General features: G+C 43.8%; 1 protein-coding gene across 1 annotated transcript in view; it reads left to right on the top strand.

The window, feature by feature from the left end:
• caly (calcyon neuron-specific vesicular protein) overlaps window positions 1–18852 on the top strand; it is a 51486-nt gene extending 32634 nt beyond the window's left edge. The window contains exons 3-5 of the mRNA XM_041176442.1: window positions 1661–1780; window positions 1940–2053; window positions 18506–18852. Coding sequence (XP_041032376.1) covers window positions 1661–1780; window positions 1940–2053; window positions 18506–18709 — 438 coding nt within the window. The 3' untranslated portion in view covers window positions 18710–18852. The remainder of the gene's footprint in view (window positions 1–1660; window positions 1781–1939; window positions 2054–18505) is intronic.
• Window positions 18853–20290: the final 1438 nt, after the last annotated feature.

Raw genomic sequence — 20290 nt, forward strand, 5'->3', positions numbered from 1 at the left:
TCATCAGTCGCCTACTTTCCACCATAAGGTCAGAAGTGGGGATGTTCGCTGATGATTGCACAATGTTCAGCACCATTCGCGACTGCTTAGATACTGAAGCAGTCCATGTCCAAATGTAGCAAAACCTGGGCAATATCCAGGCTTGGGTTGACAATTGGCAAGTAACATTCACACCACACAAGTGCCAGGCAATGACCATTTCCAAAAAGAGAGAACCTAACCATCGCCCCTTCATATTCAATAGCATTACTATCACTGAATCCCCCACTATCAACATTGACCAGAAACTGAACTGGACTAGCCATCTAACTACTGTGGCTACAAGAGCAGATCAGAGACTAGGAATCCTGTGACTCACCTCCTGACTCCCCAAAGCCTATCCATCATCTACAAGGCATAAGTCAGGAGTGTGATAGAATACTCACCACTTGCCTGGATGAGTGCAGCTTCAACAACACTCAAGAGGCTTGACACCATCTAGAATAAAGCAGCCCACTTGATTGGAATCTGATCCACAAACATTCAGTCCCTCCACCACTGAAGCACAGTAGCAGCAGTGTGTACCATCTACAAGATGCACTGCAGGAATTCACCAAGGCTCCTTAGACCGCATCTTCCATACTCATGACTGCTACCATCTAGAAGGACAAGGGCAGCAGACACATGGGAACACTACCAGCTGGAAGTTGCCCTCCAAGCCACTCACCATCTTAACTTTGCCATTCCTTCACTGTTGTTGGGTGAAAATCCTGGAACTCCCTTCCTAACAGCACTGTGGGTGTACCTGCACAACATGGACTGCAGTGGTTCAAGAAGACAGCTCACCATCACCTTCTCAAGGGCAATTATGCATGGGCAATAAATGCTGGTATAGCCAGTGATGCCCACACCCATGAATGAATGAGGAAAGTATGTGGTCCACTGTACGTTGCTTGCCAGGATTCTTGTAGTAGATGCACATGTTGCTGTTACTACAATTTGATGAATGAAGCAGTTAAAATATGTTAGTCTTGCAGTTGTAAGTTGCAGCTTGATTATGTGCCTTGCTGGGGTGTAGATAATGGTATAGGAGCAGATGGCTTTTGTGAGACAAGGGAAGGACTAGAACTAAGTGTGGTTGAATGGAAGTGTCTGGCCTAAAAACTCTCCAAAGCACCCTGGTCACAGAAGGTAATTGCTGCTCTGCATCAAAAAAAAATCTTGTCAATGTCTTCCCTTGTCTAAGATTTGTTTTCCTTTGGAAATTACTTTAGATAATAGCTGATGATATCTGCCTTTCATACCGTCCTGTCCTCCATGAAATGGTGAAAAAACTTGCAAGTTAAGAAGTTAGCAGATGAATGTGCCCTTTCAATGAAGCTGGGATATGAGGGAGTTGGATTGCTTTGCTGCTGAATCATAAAATAATACAGTAGCACAGTAAAGAAGGAGACCATTCAGCCCATCGAGTCTGTGCTGACTCTTTCAAAGTTAGTTGGAATAGCTGGAACAGAGGGGACATTATTTAATAAGAACAGGAGCACAAAGTGCAAAACACCAAGGGGGAGAAAAAAGTAAAATCTAAATTTGGTGAAGTACTTATTTCACTTTGATATTTTACCAGCAACATTTTTAACACTGTCCAGAGCCAGGCTGTTAACTTCTGCCCAACTCCCCACAGGTTGTGGTGAAGACCAGGACAGAATATCAGCTGCAACAGAAGAAAAAGAAAAAGCTGCACATCCCTGGAATTAAGAAACTCAACATTAACCTTTACGATGAAGTCTCAGAAAAAGTCAAGGTAACCCAGTTAAATCACTCAGCTGGCCACAAACAGAGCTTGCTCACACTTTCAGTAAAGTTCATTTCTCATCACCAAACATCTAAGTGAAATGACAACAATTGCATATTGAATCTATATTGTCAGTTCCTCACTTTCAATCTGATTTGATTCCTTTAGCTCACTGGATTGATTCTCATTACAATGGCATTCCTGGCCTGCCTGTTAATGCTGGTCATGTACAAGGCATTCTGGTATGATCAGTTAAGCTGCCCAGAGGGTTTTGTATTTAAGGTAAGCTGACAGTCGATGTTCCCTTTATTATTTCCAGATTTTACACAGGCAGATTATGGACAATGAAAGAAATATCATTTGGAAAGATGTGCTCATTAGTTGTTGCAAGAAAGATGGTCAGATCCTTCACACTCAGCTCAAAATAACAAAATCTCACAGGCACCCTTTTTGAAAGTTTGTGTGATGCTTCATGTGTATTGACTTCTGTTGGTTGGCAACTATGCAGTTGGGGACATATTCACCGTTCATGAGAAGTAGGAAATACCCTGTTCCCCTTGCATGGAAATAATGCATCTCCTGCTTGTTGATCCAGAAAGCAATATTAACATATTACTAGGATATGGAGAGCGCAGGGAACCTATGAAGAAAAATGTTTCTTTGACCTGTACATGTTCAATAGTGTCCTACTGAACAGTGCAACACTCTGTAGAATATCATAGTCTATTGACGTACTTTACAATACCATGGTGTATTGGTACAGTGTACAACATGCTAAATGATGCCATAGTGTATCAATGCTCTGAACGGTACATTGTTCAATAGCATTGTGTACTAACATATACTGCACAATTTCATAGTGTACAGTACAACACTGCAGTGTATGGACACTGTACAATACTATAGTGTACATAAACACAGCGCAACACACTATGATGCCACTGTGTCCTATAACGCTGTTTAACACGCTGACAAGCTGTACACCACATTTTACAATACTAGAGTGTACTGATATTACAGCACAATAAAGCAGCACGCTATGACACATGTGTACAGCCGCATTATTAAGCACACTGCAATGTATAGTGTACAATAAACTGCAATGTTATAGTGCACAAAAACACTATATAACACATCGTGCCACTTACTGACACTGAAAAGCTCATTGTATGGCAGTGTCTCAACATACTGTACAATAGACTGTACATTGTACAATGTCCTAATAGACTCGATGACGCTCTGATTCTTTGTGACTGGAAACACGGTTTCCATTGTGATTAACTTAAACCACATCTGGTTTTCATTTATATTGACTTATATTGTATTGGTATCTATGATTTTCTTTATGAATACACATGATAACTTGCATGCTCCAGGATTAACCTCTTCCCTTTGAATAACCACTTTTTTCTTGCTTGTGGCTATGTCAGTTGGCTTTGGATCAAGACCACTAGCTCCTTTTTTATAATAGTAATTGGGTGGATTGTTCTTGATGATCTCAGTTTGCTTGAGCCCTGGTGATCCTTCAATGCATTCAGTATTTTCACCTAATGGATGAATCTGTACCTACTATGACTCAACTCCCTTAGTTCCTGTGTGATTATCTCAATTCATTTGACATCAGTTCATTTCAGTATTAGTCAATAATTCCCCCATTGTCCATTGTACAATACTAGAGTGTACTTACATTACAAATAAAGCAACGTGCTATGACGCTATGACACACTGAGTACAGCCACATTATTCAACACACTGTACAATGTATAGTGTACAACAAACTGTGCAATGTTATAATGCACTGAAACATTATATAACACATTGTGCCATTTACTGACACTGAAAAACCCATTGTCTGACAGTGTACCAGCATCCTGTACTGGTGTGTGTGTATAAGCGGAGTATTATGCAGGTCAGTGCCCAGCATCCTGGTAGCAGTCATGATGCCCTCATTCTACGGCAGTCGGCTGTGCCAACTGCGTTTGAATCACCATGGTAAACCAGAGGTGACTACTGGATGACGAGGGCTGTCCACTGACCACATGGCTGATGGCTCTGGTGCACATGTGCACAGCATGCCTAGAATGAAGGCCATGCCACCACACAAAATTTGCAGCAGCCAGTCATTGAGCGGCTCCTGCTTGTGTTGCAAAGGAATCTATGACATTGACCATCATGGTTATACCCACAAGTGTGCAAAAGGAGTTGGCCACCACTTCCATTCTGGATAGGGTAGGCTCCAAGCTCCACGTAAATTCCTGTGCCAAGTTGGTGCTGGCCTCGTCCATGCTCCTTGACATTGACCGCAGGATTTCTGACAGGCTTCACACTGCATCAAACATTGCAGTGTGCATCTCCATCAGTGTACTTCTGCGGGTTGCCCCATTGAACTGCTCATCTCATTCCTCTGCAGCAAATCTTGAGTGTGATTTTGCCTACTGGTGAGCTGGCAACTGCACTATTCTTTCCCTCTACCCTCAGTGCAGCCCACTTGTGCCCTTGTTTCACAGTTCCTGCCTCACCACTATCCTCTAAATTACACACAGTGTCACCAGTCTGCGCTGGTGGCTGTGAATTTGTCTCTCCACCATCACTCTCTTCTTGCTTTTGCTCCAGTGCCTAGCCAGGCTCCACATCTTGGGTATCTGAAAGGAGAAAGGCACCAGGGGGTGGTTGTGTGGGGAGGGTAGGGTAAAGAGGTTCATGTTTACACCATCTGCAGCTTCTAACTCAGAAGAGAGTTATGGGGAGGTGGGATGTGAGATGGAGAATTAATTAAGACTGTTCCAATATCTTCAATGCTTTCAGCCCGCTACCAGGCACAACTTCAGCAACGTCTGTCCCAATAATGGCCAGCACTGTCTGCTGTCTGCTCCATAGGAATTGGAGCATGAAGCAGACTGTTCCCCCTTCCCCCACAACCCCGCCCCGCCACCCCACCCCCCCAACCCCCATTCCCCAGGTTAGCTCCTGCTGCCTTCAGCTGTGCATCACCTTGTCCTGCGAGGGAGAGGGATTGTGCCAGTGAGAGATGTACCATCTGTTTGGCTAATGTGGCTGCCATGGTCAAATAGCTGACAGTGTTTGCAAGCTGAGAGATGTGAGGGTTTCTAAGTGTGTGTGGGTGTGGTGGAGTATCTGAAAATGTCAGTCCTGATTGTTAGAGATTATGAATAGGCTAGTGATGGGGGTATGGTCAATGGAGCAGTGACTGAGGCTCTGGTACAGCTGGTCTGAAATGGCGTTTGAAGATGCATTCACTGACCTTGAGCGATCATGTGAGGTACATGCGCACTGCACCCAGTCCTCACTGTTTAACTCCTGGCATTGACTTCTACGGCTACCTGTTCCCAGAAATTTCTGAGTGTTAGTCTGGTCAGCCTTCTGGCCCCCTGCAGATACAGAACCATAGAACCCATGCTCTACCACACTGTACCATTCTTCAATGTTTCCCAGGTCAGATTCGCTTCCTGCAGGACTCCCAGGATCTGCTCCAGCCACAACGCATTTCCCTTTAAGAGATGCAGGCTAGCTATAAGCAGCACCAGCCACTCATGGTATTGGCCTCCACTGATACATCCAGCCAATCAGTAGTGTGGTTAGCACTGGCTGGAGGATGAAATAATTGAAGTGAGCAGGCAGTTTGAAGTTGGCATACTATCTGCATTGCAGTTACTGACAGCAGATTAATCACACATCGCAATAGAGCCCAGAATCATGGAGTCATAGAGTCAAAAAGGCCTACATCACAGAAAAAGGCCTTTCAGCCCATCAAGTCTGTGCCAGTCAAACAAGTACCTAACTATTCTAATCCCATTTTCCAGCACTAGGCCCATAGCCTTGTCTGCCATGGCATCGCAAGTGCACATCCAAATATTCTTAAATGTTGTGAGGTTTTCTGCCTCTGCCACCCTTTCAGGCAGTGAGTTCCAGATTCCCACCACCCTCTGGGTGAAAAAATTCTTCCTCACATCCCCTCTAAACCTCCTGCCCCTTACCTTAAGTTTATGCCCCCTGGTTATTGATCCCTCCACCAAGGGAAATCCTTCCTGTCTACCCTATCTATGCCCCTCATAATTTTATACACCTCAATCATGTTCCCCCTCAATCTCCTCTGCTCCAGGGAAAATAACCCCAGTCTATCCAATCTCTCCTCATAACTAAAACTCTCCAGCCCAGGCAACATCCTGGTAAATCTCCTCCGCACTCTCTCTAGTGCAATCACATCCTTCCTATTATGCAGATTCTAGAACTGCACGCAGTACTCTAGCTGTAGCCTAACCAGCGTTTTATACAGTTCTAGCATAACCTCCCTGCTCTTATATTCTATGCCTCAGCTAATAAAGGCATATGCCTTCTTAACCTCATAAATTTAAGAAGTATTTGGATGTGCACTTGCGATGCCATGGTATACAAGGCTATGGGCCTAGTGCTGGAAAATGGAATTAGAATAGTTAGGTACTTGTTTGACTGGTGCAGACTTGATGGGCAGAAAGGCCTTTTTCTGTGCTGTAGACCTCTATGACTCTATTGCAATGTGCGATTAATCCACTATTAGTCACTGTGATCTACCTGTCCCGCTACCTTAAGGGACCGGTGGACATGTACACCAAGGTTCCTCTGTTCCTCGTTACTTCTCATGGTCCTATCATTCATCGTTTATTCCCATGACTTGTTTGTCCTGCCCAAGTGCATCACCTCACACTTTATGGATTAAATTCCATTTGCCACTGATCAGCCCATCTGACCAGCCCATCTATATCCCCCTGTAATCTAAGGCTATCCTCCTCACTATTTATCACCCCACCAATTTTCGTGTCATCCTCAAACTTACTGATCAACCCTCCTAGATTCAAGTCTAAATTGTTTATATATACCACAAACAGCAAGGGACCCAACACCGATCCCTGTGGAACCCCACTGGACACAGGCATCCAGTCACAAAAACACCCCTTGACCATCACCCTCTGCTTCCTGCCACTCAGACAATTCTGGATCCAATTTGCCAAATTGCCCTGGATCCCATGGGCTCTTACCTTCGTTATCAGTCTCCCATGCGGGATCTCAACAAAAGCCTTGCTGAAGTCTAAGCAGACTATGTCAAACGCATTGCCCTCATCTACACACCTGGTCACCTCTTTGAAAAATTCAATCAAATTGGTCAGACATGACCTCCCCTTAACAAAACCATGCTGACTGTCCTTGATTAATCCCTGCCTCTCCAAGTGTAGATTAATTCTGTCCCTCAGAGTTGCTTCCAATAGTTTCCCCACCACTGAGGTTAGACTGACTGGCCTGTAGTTCCCTGGTTTATCCCTTCCTCCCCTTCTTGAATAATGGTACCACATTGGGTGTCCTCCAGTCCTCTGGCACCTCTCCTGTGGCCAGAGAAGTATTGAAAATTATTGCCAGCACCCCTGCTATCTCCTCCCTTGCCTCACTCAACAGCCTGGGATACATTTCATTCGGGTCTGGAGATTTATCTACTTTTAAGCCTCCGAGAGCACTTAGAACCTTCTCCCTGTCTATGCTAATTTCTTTAATTATATCACAGTCCTTCTGCCTGATTTCCATACCCACGTTGTCTCTCTCACTTGTGAACACCAACACAAAGTATTCATTTAGAACCCTACCTACGTCTTCCAGCTCCACACACAAATTACCACAATGGTCCTTAATGGGCCCTACTCTTTCCCTCTTACTCTTAATGCACTTGTAAAATAACTTTGGGTTTTCCTTTATTTTACCTGCTAATGTTTTTCCATGCCCCTTTTTGCTCTCCTAATTTCCTTTTTAAGTTTCCCCTTACACATTCTATATTCCTGTAGGGCTTCCGCTGTTTTGAGCCCTCGGTATCTGCCATAAGCCTCCCTTTTTCTCTTTATCCAATCCTATAATCGCTAGTTCCAGATGATTAGTGTCCCAGGCTGCTAAGGGAGGCAAGGGAGGGGATAGCAGGGGCTCTGACCCAAATTTTTAATTCCCCTCAGGCCACGGGGGAGGTGCCAGATAACTGGAGAACAGTTAATGTGGTTCTGCTATTTAAGAAGGGTTGTAGAGATAAGCCAGGGAGCTACAGGCCAGTGAGTCTCACATCAGTGGTAGGGAAACTATTGGAGAAAGTTCTGAAGGAGAGTATCTATTTCCACTTGGAGAGGCAAGGTTTGATCAGGGATAGTCAGCATGGCTTTGTCAGAGAGAGGTCTTGCCTAACAAATTTGTTTGAATTTTTGAAGAGGTGACCAGGTGTGTAGATGAAGGTAGTGTAGTTGATGTAGTTTATATGGATTTCAGCAAAGCCTTTGACAAGGTCCTATATGGGAGACTTATAAATAAGGCAAATGCAAATGGGATATGGGGTAATTTGATAAGGTGATTCAAAATTGGCTTAGTTGTAGGAGACAGAGGGTGATGACAAAAGGATGCTTTAGTGACTGGTAAATGGGATGTCATCCCTCCTTACTGCTGTAATTGATTCCTTGATCAATATTGCAACACCCCCTTCTCTTTTACCTCCTTGCCTGTCTCGCCTGAAGACCCTGTATCCTGGAATATTGAGCTGCCAATCCTGCCCCTCTCTCAACCATGTCTCTGTGACAGCAATGACATAATATTTCCATGTGTTAATTTGTGCCCTCAACTCATCTGCCTTATTTGTCAGACTCCTTGCATTAAAATAAATACATCCAACCTTTCCAAACTCCCTTGTGCCTTAACTAGCCTATAATTTCTATGCCTTCCAGACTCACTTGCTCTCTCTTCTAATTTTGGCTGTGCATCTCCCCCTGATGAGCCTCCTCTCAGGATCCCATCCCCCTGCCAAGTTAGTTTAAACCCTCCACAATAGCACTAGCAAACCTCCCTGCAAGGATGTTGGTCCCATTCCAGTTCAGATGCAACCCTTGTACAGGTCCCACCGCCCCCAGAAACAGTTCCAATGTCCCAGAAATCTAAAGCTCTCCCTCTTGCACCATCTCTCCAGCCACGCATTCATCTGGACTAACCTCTTACTTCTATACTCACTAGCGCGTGGCACCGGAAGTAATCTAGAGATTACTACCTTTGAGGTGCTGTTTTTTAATCTGCTTCCCAGCTCCTTAAATTCTGTTTGCAGGATCCCATCCCTCTTTTTACCAATGTCGTTGGTACCAATATGCGCCACAATCTCTGACAGTTTACCCTCCCCCTTTAGAATGCCCTGCAGCCGTTCAGTGACATCCTTGACCCTGGCGCCAGGGAGGCAACATACCATCCTTGAGTCACGTCTACAGCTGCAGAAACACCGGTCTGTTCCCCTTACTATTGAGTCTCCTGCCACTATTGCTCTTCCCCTCTTTTTCCTCCTCCCCCCCCCCATGCAGCTGAGCTACTCACTGTGCCATTAGGATGGCTGCACTCCCCAGAGGAACCGTCACTCTCACCATTTTCCAACACAGAAAAACGGCTCTTGAGCGAGATGCACCCTGGGGATTTCCTGACTACCTGCCCGACACCTTTCTTCTGACTGATGGTCACCCATTCCCTCTCTGTCTGCACTTCCGTAAGCTGTGGGGTGACCGCATCTAAAAATGTGCTATCCACGAAACTCTCAGCCTCACGGATGCACCTCAGAGCCTCCAGCTGCTGCTCACGCTCCGAAACTCGGAGCTCAAGTAGCTGCAGCTGGTGGCACTTCCTACACATGTGGTCAGTCAGAGCGCCAGGAGCATCTAGGACTTCCCACATGTAGCAGGCGGTACATAATGTGGGACTGAGCTGCCCTGCCATGCCTCTAGTTGAAAAAAAGTTAAATTATTTATGTACTTTAAATAAAAACTAGAACCCTTACATTTCCTTAGCTTAATCTATTTTAAACTGGAGAAAAACACTTACCCACTACTCACCAATTAGCCCTCACCTTTGTGCTGATGTCCCTTTTTGAAGTGACTGCTTCACCACGATGCTGACTGCAGGACACTCTTCCCAGACTGCTTCACCATGATGCTGACTGCAGGGCACTCTTCCCAGACTGCTTCAGCACAATGCTGACTACAGGACACTCTTCCCAGACTGCTTCACCGCGTTGCTGACTGCAGGACACTCTTCCCAGACTGCTTCACCACGATGCTGACTGCAGGACACTCTTCCCAGACTGCTTCACCGTGATGCTGACTGCAGGACACTCTTCCCAGACTGCTTCACCCATTGCTGACCGCAGGACACTCTTCCCAGACTGCTTCACTGCGTTGCTGACTGCAGGACACTCTTCCCAGACTGCTTCACCGTGATGCTGACTGCAGGACACTCTTCCCTCCACTCATTTTGCTATTGGATTTAACCCCCCCAGTAATTCAGCTTAAGAAACAAGTTGCCTCGGAATGAATACATCAATTCCTTTGTATTGTTTGGCTCCTTGTAATACAACCATAACCAACATTGACAATTTACTGTGTTTATTAGTTAAACTACACCAATTATTTTTAAAATGCCAACAAAACAAATACCATTCATCATATTAATCGGTAAATTATGGGTATGGCTTTGCTGTAAAAAGTCTTGAGGATGATTTATAATTGCAATGCCTGTTATACCACAGCATTCGAACATCTTTGGCAGAATCTGAGGCCCACATTACTGCTAGTAACTATAGAAACAGTTTCTTATCTACAACCCTTCAGAAAGGCAACTTCTTCTCCCGATTAATGGATTCACTCTTCAGCTGCGACCGTCTGCTGTCTTTTTACTGTTGGTGCTGGTACAGGGCCAATGGTAATTCACTGGAGCTTGTGACATGGGCAGCTCACATCACAGTGGAGCAGGACAAGACAGAGCCACACCACTATCAGGAAAGAGCAAACAGATTTGAGCTCTTTTCCCCAGGAAGGAAGTGACCTGTGAGAGGTCTTGAATGTTTTGAAGGGATCCGTTAGAGTTGACTTAGAGAAGATGTTTCCACTTGTTTCCACAGAGCGAGGGACCATAAATATATAATGACTGCTAATAATTCCAGTAAGAACTTCAGGAAAAGCTTCTTCAACCAGAGAGTGGTGAGGATGTGGAATTTGCTACCACATGGAGTGGTTGAGGCAAAAAGCATAGATGCATGTAAGGGGGACTACATATGCAAATGAAAGTGTAGGAATAAAGATATGTTGATAGATTGAGGTGCACTGAAGTGCTAAGAGGCTTGTGTGGAGCATAAACAATGGTGTGAATCTGTCAGAACCAAATGGCCTGTTTCTGTGCTGTAAAATCTGTGTAATCCTGAAGAACTCCATGTTCTAATTCATGGAATTCTTGCTTACTTCAGATTGACAGTTTCAACTGAATGAGAAGAGTTGTTGGGTTAGTCAATAAAAATTGTGGTGAACATCAGGTACCAACAATACTATTTTATATACTGTGTAAAAAACATCCTTAAAATACCATCAGGTTGTCTATGGATGATTCACAACTGCCTCCAGCTGCACAACATGAAAACCAAAGCCATGATTTTTGGTCCATGCCACCAACTTTGCTCTCCTACCTCTGACATCAATCTCTCTCCCTGACTGCTTGCTCTAACTGTGCAAGATCTAGGCATTTGACTCTGGTCTGAGCCTCGAACACCTGGCTTCCTCTCTGCTACCAAGAATGCTGAAGAAAGTATAAATTCAGAGAGCAATGTCTTGTGCCCCAAGTGTGCCACATTGACCCCTCCAGACCACCGTGCCCAGGATTGACCTTCAGGCCACTGCCATGCAGCCTGAACATTATCCCTTCAAATGGGTGTGTGGCCTGCAGAGGCACTGGCAGCTTGTCCAGATGATGTTAATGAGGCCCTATTCAGGCCCAGTGGCCTCAGGCCTTCTGGTTGGATTGTCCACCACCAAAAATGGTCCCATCTTCAAGCTTTATATCTCCTGTTAAAGTGGGTGTGGTAAGGTAGTAGTTATGTTACTGCACTATCACCCAGAGGTTTGACCCAATCTGGAGAAAGTGAGTTCAAATCCCAGCATGGCAGCTTCAGAATGTAGTTTTAAAAAATTCTGGAAATATAAAGCTGACAACAGTAAAGGTGACTATGAAAACCATGACATTAAATACCCAACTTGTTCACCAGTGTCCTTTAGGGAAGCTGGCAGCATGGGTATGTGTGTGTGATGCTGAGGTGGAATATCTGGATGTTACAAGTGAGCCCTGGGTGCTAGGGAATGAGTGATGGGGATATGGTACATTGAGCAATGTGAGAGGTTGGTGCTTGGATGGGTAGAAGATGTCACTGAAGATGTGTCCATGACATTGATCGTCCTCATGAGACTTCTTGTGGCATTGCCACAAGGTTTTCAGTGCCAGACTCTGAGAATTGATCTTCCTGGCCGATACACCATTGGCTTCTGAGAATGTTCCTTGAGGGTCACATGTCCCTGCAGTGAATGTGGCCTCCTTCCTCCTGTCCACCTCTACCCCTAAAGTCTCCAGTGCTGCTTTATAACTGGTGACTTTTAGATGGAGATGGGTAGATATAGCACAAGCTTTTCTCAAGGCAATACTGTCATTCTGATTAAAACATAAATTGCTCATGTCCTTGAAGCTCCTTCACATCGTAACTGTCACTTTAAGCTGGTTATCTCTTGCAGAAAGGTTAATCGAGAATAAGTGCTGAGAATAAGAGATACAGCAAAAAGCTACCAAAATTTATCTCCAAAAATACATTTTTACAATTGGCTTTTAGAGCTTAATTTGCTGTCTTTCTGGATGCAGCTGAACAATGAATAATTCTTGTTTTTCTGTAGTAACTGCAATGTACCAAAGGCACAGAGAGAGGCTTTAACAATGTGCTGGGTAAATTATGATCATTTCATTGTGGTTGACACATTTCCGCTGGGAAAGGAGACGATGTGTTGTGCTGTGCAGTCAGAACTTGAACTGGCCTAACATTTCAGCCTATATTAAAAAAAAATCCATATGTGCGTGTGTGTGTGTGTGTGTGTGTGTGCGGAGCTTATCACTGTTGTTCGAGTTTGGACGAATGATGGCATGCGTGATATTGTTGTGCTAGTAATGATGTGTATATATATGTGACTACAGAGTAAAATATAAGGATATAAGTAAAGCAGGGAATCAAGGCATATGGAGGTAAGGCGAAAAAGCAGAGTTGAGGTTTAAGATCATTCTGAATGGTGGAGCAGGCGCGCTGGATTGTATGGCTAACTCCCCCTATTTCCTTTGTTCATACACTGAGTCTTTGCTGCCAACGGCAAGTCACAATTGATGAAAATGCAACTCAGGGAACTGGGTGCAGGGATTAGCTCATCCAGCTCCCGGTGCTCCTGGTCTTTCAGAAACTCAGTCCTTCTCCTTGTAAATTTTAGGGTGCTTTTACAGCTTTTCAAAAAGCATTCAGGTTCATTGACTTGAAAGACAGAGGGTAGAAAAGCAAGGCAGCTATGATAAATGTTTATAGATCACTGGTTAAGCACTCCATGGAGTAGTGTGAGGTGATGATGGTACAGTGGTAACATCACTTACGTAGTAATCCAAAGGCCCAGGCTAATATTCTGGGGATATGGGTTCAAATCCCATTTGACAACATTTAATTAATAAGTCAACCTGGGATTGAAAGCTAGACTCACCAATGGTGACCATGAAACTATCATCAATTGTTGTAAAAACTCATCTAGGGAAGAGGAAATCTCCCATCTTTACCTGATCTGGCCTATATGTGACCCCTGATGCATAGAAATGGGGTTGATTCTTAGCTGCCCTCTGAGTGGTCTAGCCTAGCAATCCACTCAGTTCAAAGGCAATTAGGGATGGGCAAGAAATGATGCCCATATCCCATGAAAGAATAAAGAATTGTGCCCAGTTCTGGGCACCATATCTTAGGAAGAATGTAAAGGGTTTGGAATGGGTACAGAGGGGAAACTTATCATAATGATACCAGAGATACCATTACTTCAATAATGTCAGGAGGGAGAGGGGAAAAACTGGAATTGTTCGGCATAGAGTAGGGAAAGTTAAATGGAGATTTGATACAAGTGTTAAAAATTATGAAGTGTTTTGATGGAGTAGAGAGGGAAAGAAACTGGCAAAATGGCTGATAAGGAGAGGCCATAAAATTTAAGATAATTGGTAAGTGATTCAGAAGGGAAATGCGATTTTTTTGTTTTATACAATGAGTGTTACAATCTGGAGTGAACGGTCTGAAAGGGTAGTGGGAGCAGATTCAATCATAACTTTTAAAAGGGAATTGGAAATCTTCCTGAAAAGGAGACACGCGCAGGTCTACGGGGAAAGCACAGCTAGTGGGACTAATTGGATAGCTCTTTTAGTGACAAAACGGGCTAAATGGCCTCCTTCTGTGCTGTATGATTCCATGATTTGACTCTACAGCCACTAGCCAAAGACAGGGGAATGGCGGTTTGAACAACTGTTCCTGCCTGTTTAGGTTAGGAGGGAGCTGGGCACATGACTGGGTAGAGCACTGTTCCGACAGATAGAAACTTTAATGCTTAAGAGTATGGGGTTGAGAGAATCCTGGCTTCTCTAAATCTTTAAGTTGAGGTTGGGTGGATTCACAAAGTGCCCAGCCCTTCCCAAGCCTGTTGCACAGCAGGTTTGCCACCTCACTGGATTTGCATTCATTGGTGTGTCAAGCCAAGGCAGTCCACCCAAGAGAGTGTCATCGCACTTTACTCCAGAATTAGGTCATTAATTAATTCCAAATTAAGCTGCCAAAATGGCCTCAATGCAATGCTGAAATCAGTTTGTACTGATGCTAACTTTGCAGTGTAAATGTGCCCTAGATTTTAGTGTACAGCATGTCATTAAATTCATATGCATATTTTCCTGAAATCAATTTGTGATTTCATCATTTGCTTACTTTATGCCTGGGGACAGAGAACAGAGCTGTATCATATTCGTGTTATCAGACAGAAGTGATGCAATGGCCCTTTATAATAACGTGACAGACATATCATGATCCAACTATTCATCGAAGACTGGGCTCTATATAATATTGTTAGTTTTATGTAGTAATTCATTACATATTTCCTCAATGTCCATTGCACAGTAGTTGTGCTGAAAAGTTACCCCATTCACCAGTATGCAAATAACATGTGTTCTATTATAATTGCATTCTAAAAATGAAGGGAACAACTTAGGCCTCAACCAAGGGAAACACCCTTCCTGCATCTACCCTGTCGAGCCCTGTAAGAATTTGGTATGTTTCGATAAGGTAACATATCTCAGGAAACCTCATTGTAGAAGCAACACAGCCTCAGAGGAAAATGGGAGCATTTGGAGAGCAGCAAGAGGAAGCTGTGGAGTTTCTTTACTTGTTCCCTCTGCATTTTACTCCCTCACAGCTTCTCCCACCTGAAGTGCCTGTTTCCAGAAGCATAAGCAGTTAAGAACATAGGAAATGGGAGCAGGAGTAGGCCACTCAGCCCCTCGAGCCTGTTCTGCCATTCAACTAGATCTTGGCTGATCTTCTACCTCAATGCCATTTCCCCACACTATCCCCTTATCCCTTGATGTCTTTTTAATGTGTAGAAATCTATTGATCTCTGTCTTGAACATGCTCAATGAATGAGCCTCCAGAGCCCTCTGAGGTGGAGAATCCCAAAGATTCACCATCATCTGAGTGAAGAAATTCCTCTTCATCTCAATCCTAAATAGCCTGCCACTTATTCTGAGACTGTGTCCCCTGGTTCTAGATTCCCCCAGCCAGGGGAAACATCCTTCCTGCATCGACCCTGTCAAGCCCTGTAAGAATTTGGTATGTTTCAATAAGATCACCTCTCATTCTTCTGAATTCTATAGAATACATGCCCAATCTCCTCAATCACTCCTCAAAGGACAATCTCACCATCCTAGGAATCAGCCTGGTGACCCTTCATTTAACTCCCAAGGGCAAGTATATCCTTCCTTAGGTAAGGAGACCAAACTGTACACAATGCTCTAGGTGCGGTCTCACCAAGGCTCTATACAATTACAGCAAAACATCTTTACTCCTGTACTCAAATCCTCTTGCAATAAAGGCCAACAAACCTATACTTCCTATACTTGCCATTAGGAGTTAAATGAAGGGTCACCAGGCTGATTCCTGGGATGGCGAGATTGTCCTTTGAGGAGTGATTGAAGAGATTGGGCATGTATTCTATAGAATTCAGAAGAATGAGAGGTGATCTTATTGAAACATACCAAATTCTTACAGGGCTTGACAGGGTCGATGCAGGAAGGATGTTTCCCCTGGCTGGGGGAATCTAGAACCAGGGGACACAGTCTCAGAATAAGTGGCAGGTTATTTAGGATTGAGATGAAGAGGAATTTCTTCACTCAGAGGATGGTGAATCTTTGGGATTCTCCACCTCAGAGGGCTCTGGAGGCTCAATCATTCCTAATTGCTTGCTGCATCTGTGTGTTAGCTTTCAGTGACTCATGAACCCAGGTCCTTTTGGACATCAACACTTCCCAATCTCTCACCATTTAAAAAAAACTCTACATTTCTGCTTTTCCTGCCAAGGTGGATAACTTCACATTTTTCCACATTATATTCCATCTGTCCTATCCTTGCCCTCAGGTTATGGGTCTGCTCTTGTCCATGGGTCACCTTGACAGGTCAACTTCTTACAAAGGGCTGGTAAGCACCCATGGAGAAGATGGACAACAGGAGGGGCAGATGGTTGGGCGTGCCAACCAACAAGTCATCCAGGGACATCAGCCTTGCCCTCTGGAGGGAGGTGGCCCTGGCACTCACTGTCATTGTATCCTTCCATGCTGCCTTACTCACCTATCCTTCATGTATTGCTGTGTCTCCTACTCCTCCTCCTCTTCTATGAGAGATCTGTGCCCTTGGGGAATGTAATATTTTTTCCAGGGTTGTTCTGAGAATATGGAGTGTGGTTGGAGGGGGGAGTGTGGAGGGAGGTGTCTTGGAGATGGGGGTCTAATGGTGGTGGAAGTGTGGTAGTCAAGTAAAGGTCTTAGCAAGTAAACAATTGTGGAATTATCCGTGAAGCCAGAAATTGGCAAAGAAAGTTTGGGGACTCATCAAAGCTCTCAAATTCTTCACTTCTGCCTGAATAATGTCACCAGGAGACCTGCAGCATCTGTTCTATGTGGCTGTAACATCCCAGAGTGCAGAGGGATGAGAGTCACTCTTATTGAAGTGAATCCTGAGGGTTTTGGCCAGACAGGTTGTCAAATCTGCCAGAAAGATTGAGGAAACTTACACCCAATATTTTATTGGCACACAAGTGACATGATGTGTCAGCTTCCTTTACCCTTTCTAGTGCAATATCTGTGTAATAGTGGCAGAGGCGCTGAAGATTCAGAGGAAACTCTGGGTCTATGTGGCGCATTACAGCCCAAAATCTAATTCCAGACGAACGGACTTTTGAGAATCACAACTGAAATCCAGTTGTAATCCAAGCAATTCAGATACAGGCTTTCATCTAAAGAGGAGAGGAGATTGGTTTCATTTTGCTATACCTGATAAAGACCATTCCTATCATGAACACACTTCATGAACATTTTTTCCTTGTTCGCTCTGAGATTTTTAAACATTGTTGATATAAGTGGAGTGAGACCCAGGTGTTGTGCCTTTTAAGTTATCGGGCTCAGGCTTCAGGTTTACCTGTGTCCACCTGGGTCAAAATTCAATCCATAGGACTGAACAGAAATAAGTCAAAATTGAACTTTTCTTCACTTTCAATCAAATCCTATTTTCTTTTTTCCGATTGGAACATTTAAAAAAAATTGGCTCAGGTTTGCCCTCAGTCAAAATGGAAGTTGTCAACTCTTCCTTTCTATTGAGGGATTGTGTGTTGTTAAACACTGCAAATGACTTCTTAGAAGCATACATCAGATTTAAATTATGTTTAGTTACTTCCCCAGCATCAGGAGTAACATGAATGTAGTTTAAAAAGATGCATTTGGAGTCACAATAAAACCTCTAATAAAAGTTCTGATTTGTATCAAATGCACAATTTGATTGCACAAGCAGCCACAACTGGGAGGGCAGCTTATAAAAGAGCAAAATCATCATTGTATTCCTGTGTCTAGAAAAAAGAGTCACACTTAAACTGTTATTATACAATGTGAGAGATCCTGACTGCAGTGATATCACCAGTGTGATATGTCATGTTGTGAGGCTATTTGAAAATTCATGATTCACCATAGCAACAACAGTGCAACAGGATGTATTGTCAGGCTGTGCAAGGCTCTCCACCACTCCTGTGCGAGTTCGCTCCCTCTGGAATGTAAATTTAAAAGTAAATTACAGAGGGAAGGATAAAAAAAGCAGTTGGGCTCAGTGAAAGATCTGAGATTTCTCACACGACTTGTACCCAATACGTACCAATTAGACGCAGTGAGGCTTCCCACATTGTCGTTATATTGAGAGCAGTGCTTGGGTACCAGAACCTGAAAAATTTGTTGTGTCGATATCATAGGCAAAATTGCCTGTCTTTTACAGTTATGCCATTGGCTTTATCACCTAAGTCACACTTGGGTCAATTATGTACTTGTCGATGTATTGGATAACACTTCTACTGAAGGATGATGAAAAGTGGGGGACACTTTTACATCTTCAGCCAAACAACAGCCAACTGAAGCTTCTGGCAGCCCCCTGTCCCTGCATGATATATGAATGGAACTCTGAAGAGGTTCATAGCAGAATCGAAGTGTGGTTGTGGGGGTGGACAGGGGAGTGGTGAGGATCCCTCTGGTGAGCTGTGCAATTGTCATGCTTTGTTTTGTTCTCTTCTGCAGCATAAGCACTGTACTCCTGCAGCTCTGGAGATGTATTACTCAGAACAGGAAGCAGGTCCCCGCGGAAGTCTCTACACGGTTATTAGCCACTTAAGCCAGGCTAAGAGAACCATTCCTGATCTGTCATCGCCATGGCTACCGGTGCTTCCTGCCTTGAAAGGACCAGCTAAATCAAAAGAAGAACCTACCAGCTCCCATCAATAAAAGATTGAAGAAGGAAAACAAATTCATCTCTTATTGTTTATTGAAGTTCTGAAGTACTCAAGCATTACATAATTCTCTTTACAAAGAATAATTCTTTCTCTTAGGGATGTGTATGTGTGTGCGTGCGTATCTGAGTGAGCGTCTGTGTGTGTGTCTATGTCTATGTGTGTGTGTGTGTGTGTGTGTGTGTGTGCGTGTGTGTGTGTGTGTGTGTGTGTGTGTGAACCACAATCAGTTGACTTGACATAATTAAACTTGGTTGGTTTGGTTGAGCCAGTGTTGGGGTGAAAACAGGCTAATTGAGTCAGCTCTAAAAAAAAATCCAGCATGGCTCCAATAGGGAAAATAGCAGAAGCAGGAATTTTACTATCGAAACACTTTCATAGATGTTAGGCTTCAGGCACCAGTTTTGAAACAAGGCCTTCAAGAAATCAATCATGGATTCAGCCAGCACAGAAGAAGGCCATTCAGCTCTTTGAAATGTGCACAACTGTTTCCAGGCTGTGTTTTGATTATTTATATAATTTCACATAATACAAACGCACAAATATCTCAGTCTTTTCCCACCTAAACCTCACAATTCATTATTAAGCATCAAAACTCAGTAACAAAGGGTTATCAGCAACGCGAAAGGCACCTGAAATGAAAGTGGCTGGTGATGAGCTGAGGATTTATAACTGAGGAAGGATGAGTAGGTAATTTCAAATTTGAGCCCCAGCTTTGTGGGTTTTAATTGCATTAGGCTTAGTGAAACCCACTCACTCTCCACACATCTCTGCTCTATTAGCTGAAAATAATATCAACATTTGGCACCTTTTTAACTTGTGGGTCGCAGACAAACTATGGGAAGGCGAAAATAACTTGCATGGATAATAAATGGATGTAACCCCAAGATTGCAGACGAAGTTAACAATGCTTTTCTCCTCCCTTTTACTGAAATGATTAATGTTATTCGTTTTTATTCTTTGAGTTTTCCCATTGAATGGGCTAATCTATGCCTGGCAATCGTTATCTGATTGTGACTATGCCACCACATCAGTAACACTGATGTTATTCTTTTGAACATTGCTATGGCCCTAAGGGATAATCTCAGAGAGTTACCAATTGTGGCAGCGCCATGTTAAACAACCTGACAAGCACATGTACCCAACAGTTTATTTTTAACGGTTAATGCTGCACAGTGACAGTGAAACGTCACCTTGTTTAATGTCTGATATGAATATATGTGACCTGCAAACAGAATCACAGAACTGTTACAGTGCAGAAGGAGGCCATTCAGCCCATCATGTCTGCATTGGCTCTCTGAATGAACAATTCACCTAGTGCCATTCCCCTGCCCTCTCCCTGTAATCCTTTATAGATAACAGTCAAATTCCCCTTTGAATGCTTTGATTGAACCTGCCTCCACCACACCCTCAGGCAGCGCATTCCCAGACCTTAACCACTTGCTGCATGAAAAAGCTTTTCCTCACATCGCTTTTGCTTCTTCTGCCAATTACTTTAAATCTGTGCCCTCTCTGATCCTTTCACGATTGTATCTCCCACCTACTCTGTCCAGACCCCTCATGATTTTGAATTCCT

The sequence above is a fragment of the Carcharodon carcharias genome, chromosome 28, assembly GCF_017639515.1.
Source record: "Carcharodon carcharias isolate sCarCar2 chromosome 28, sCarCar2.pri, whole genome shotgun sequence".
NCBI lineage: Eukaryota > Metazoa > Chordata > Chondrichthyes > Lamniformes > Lamnidae > Carcharodon > Carcharodon carcharias.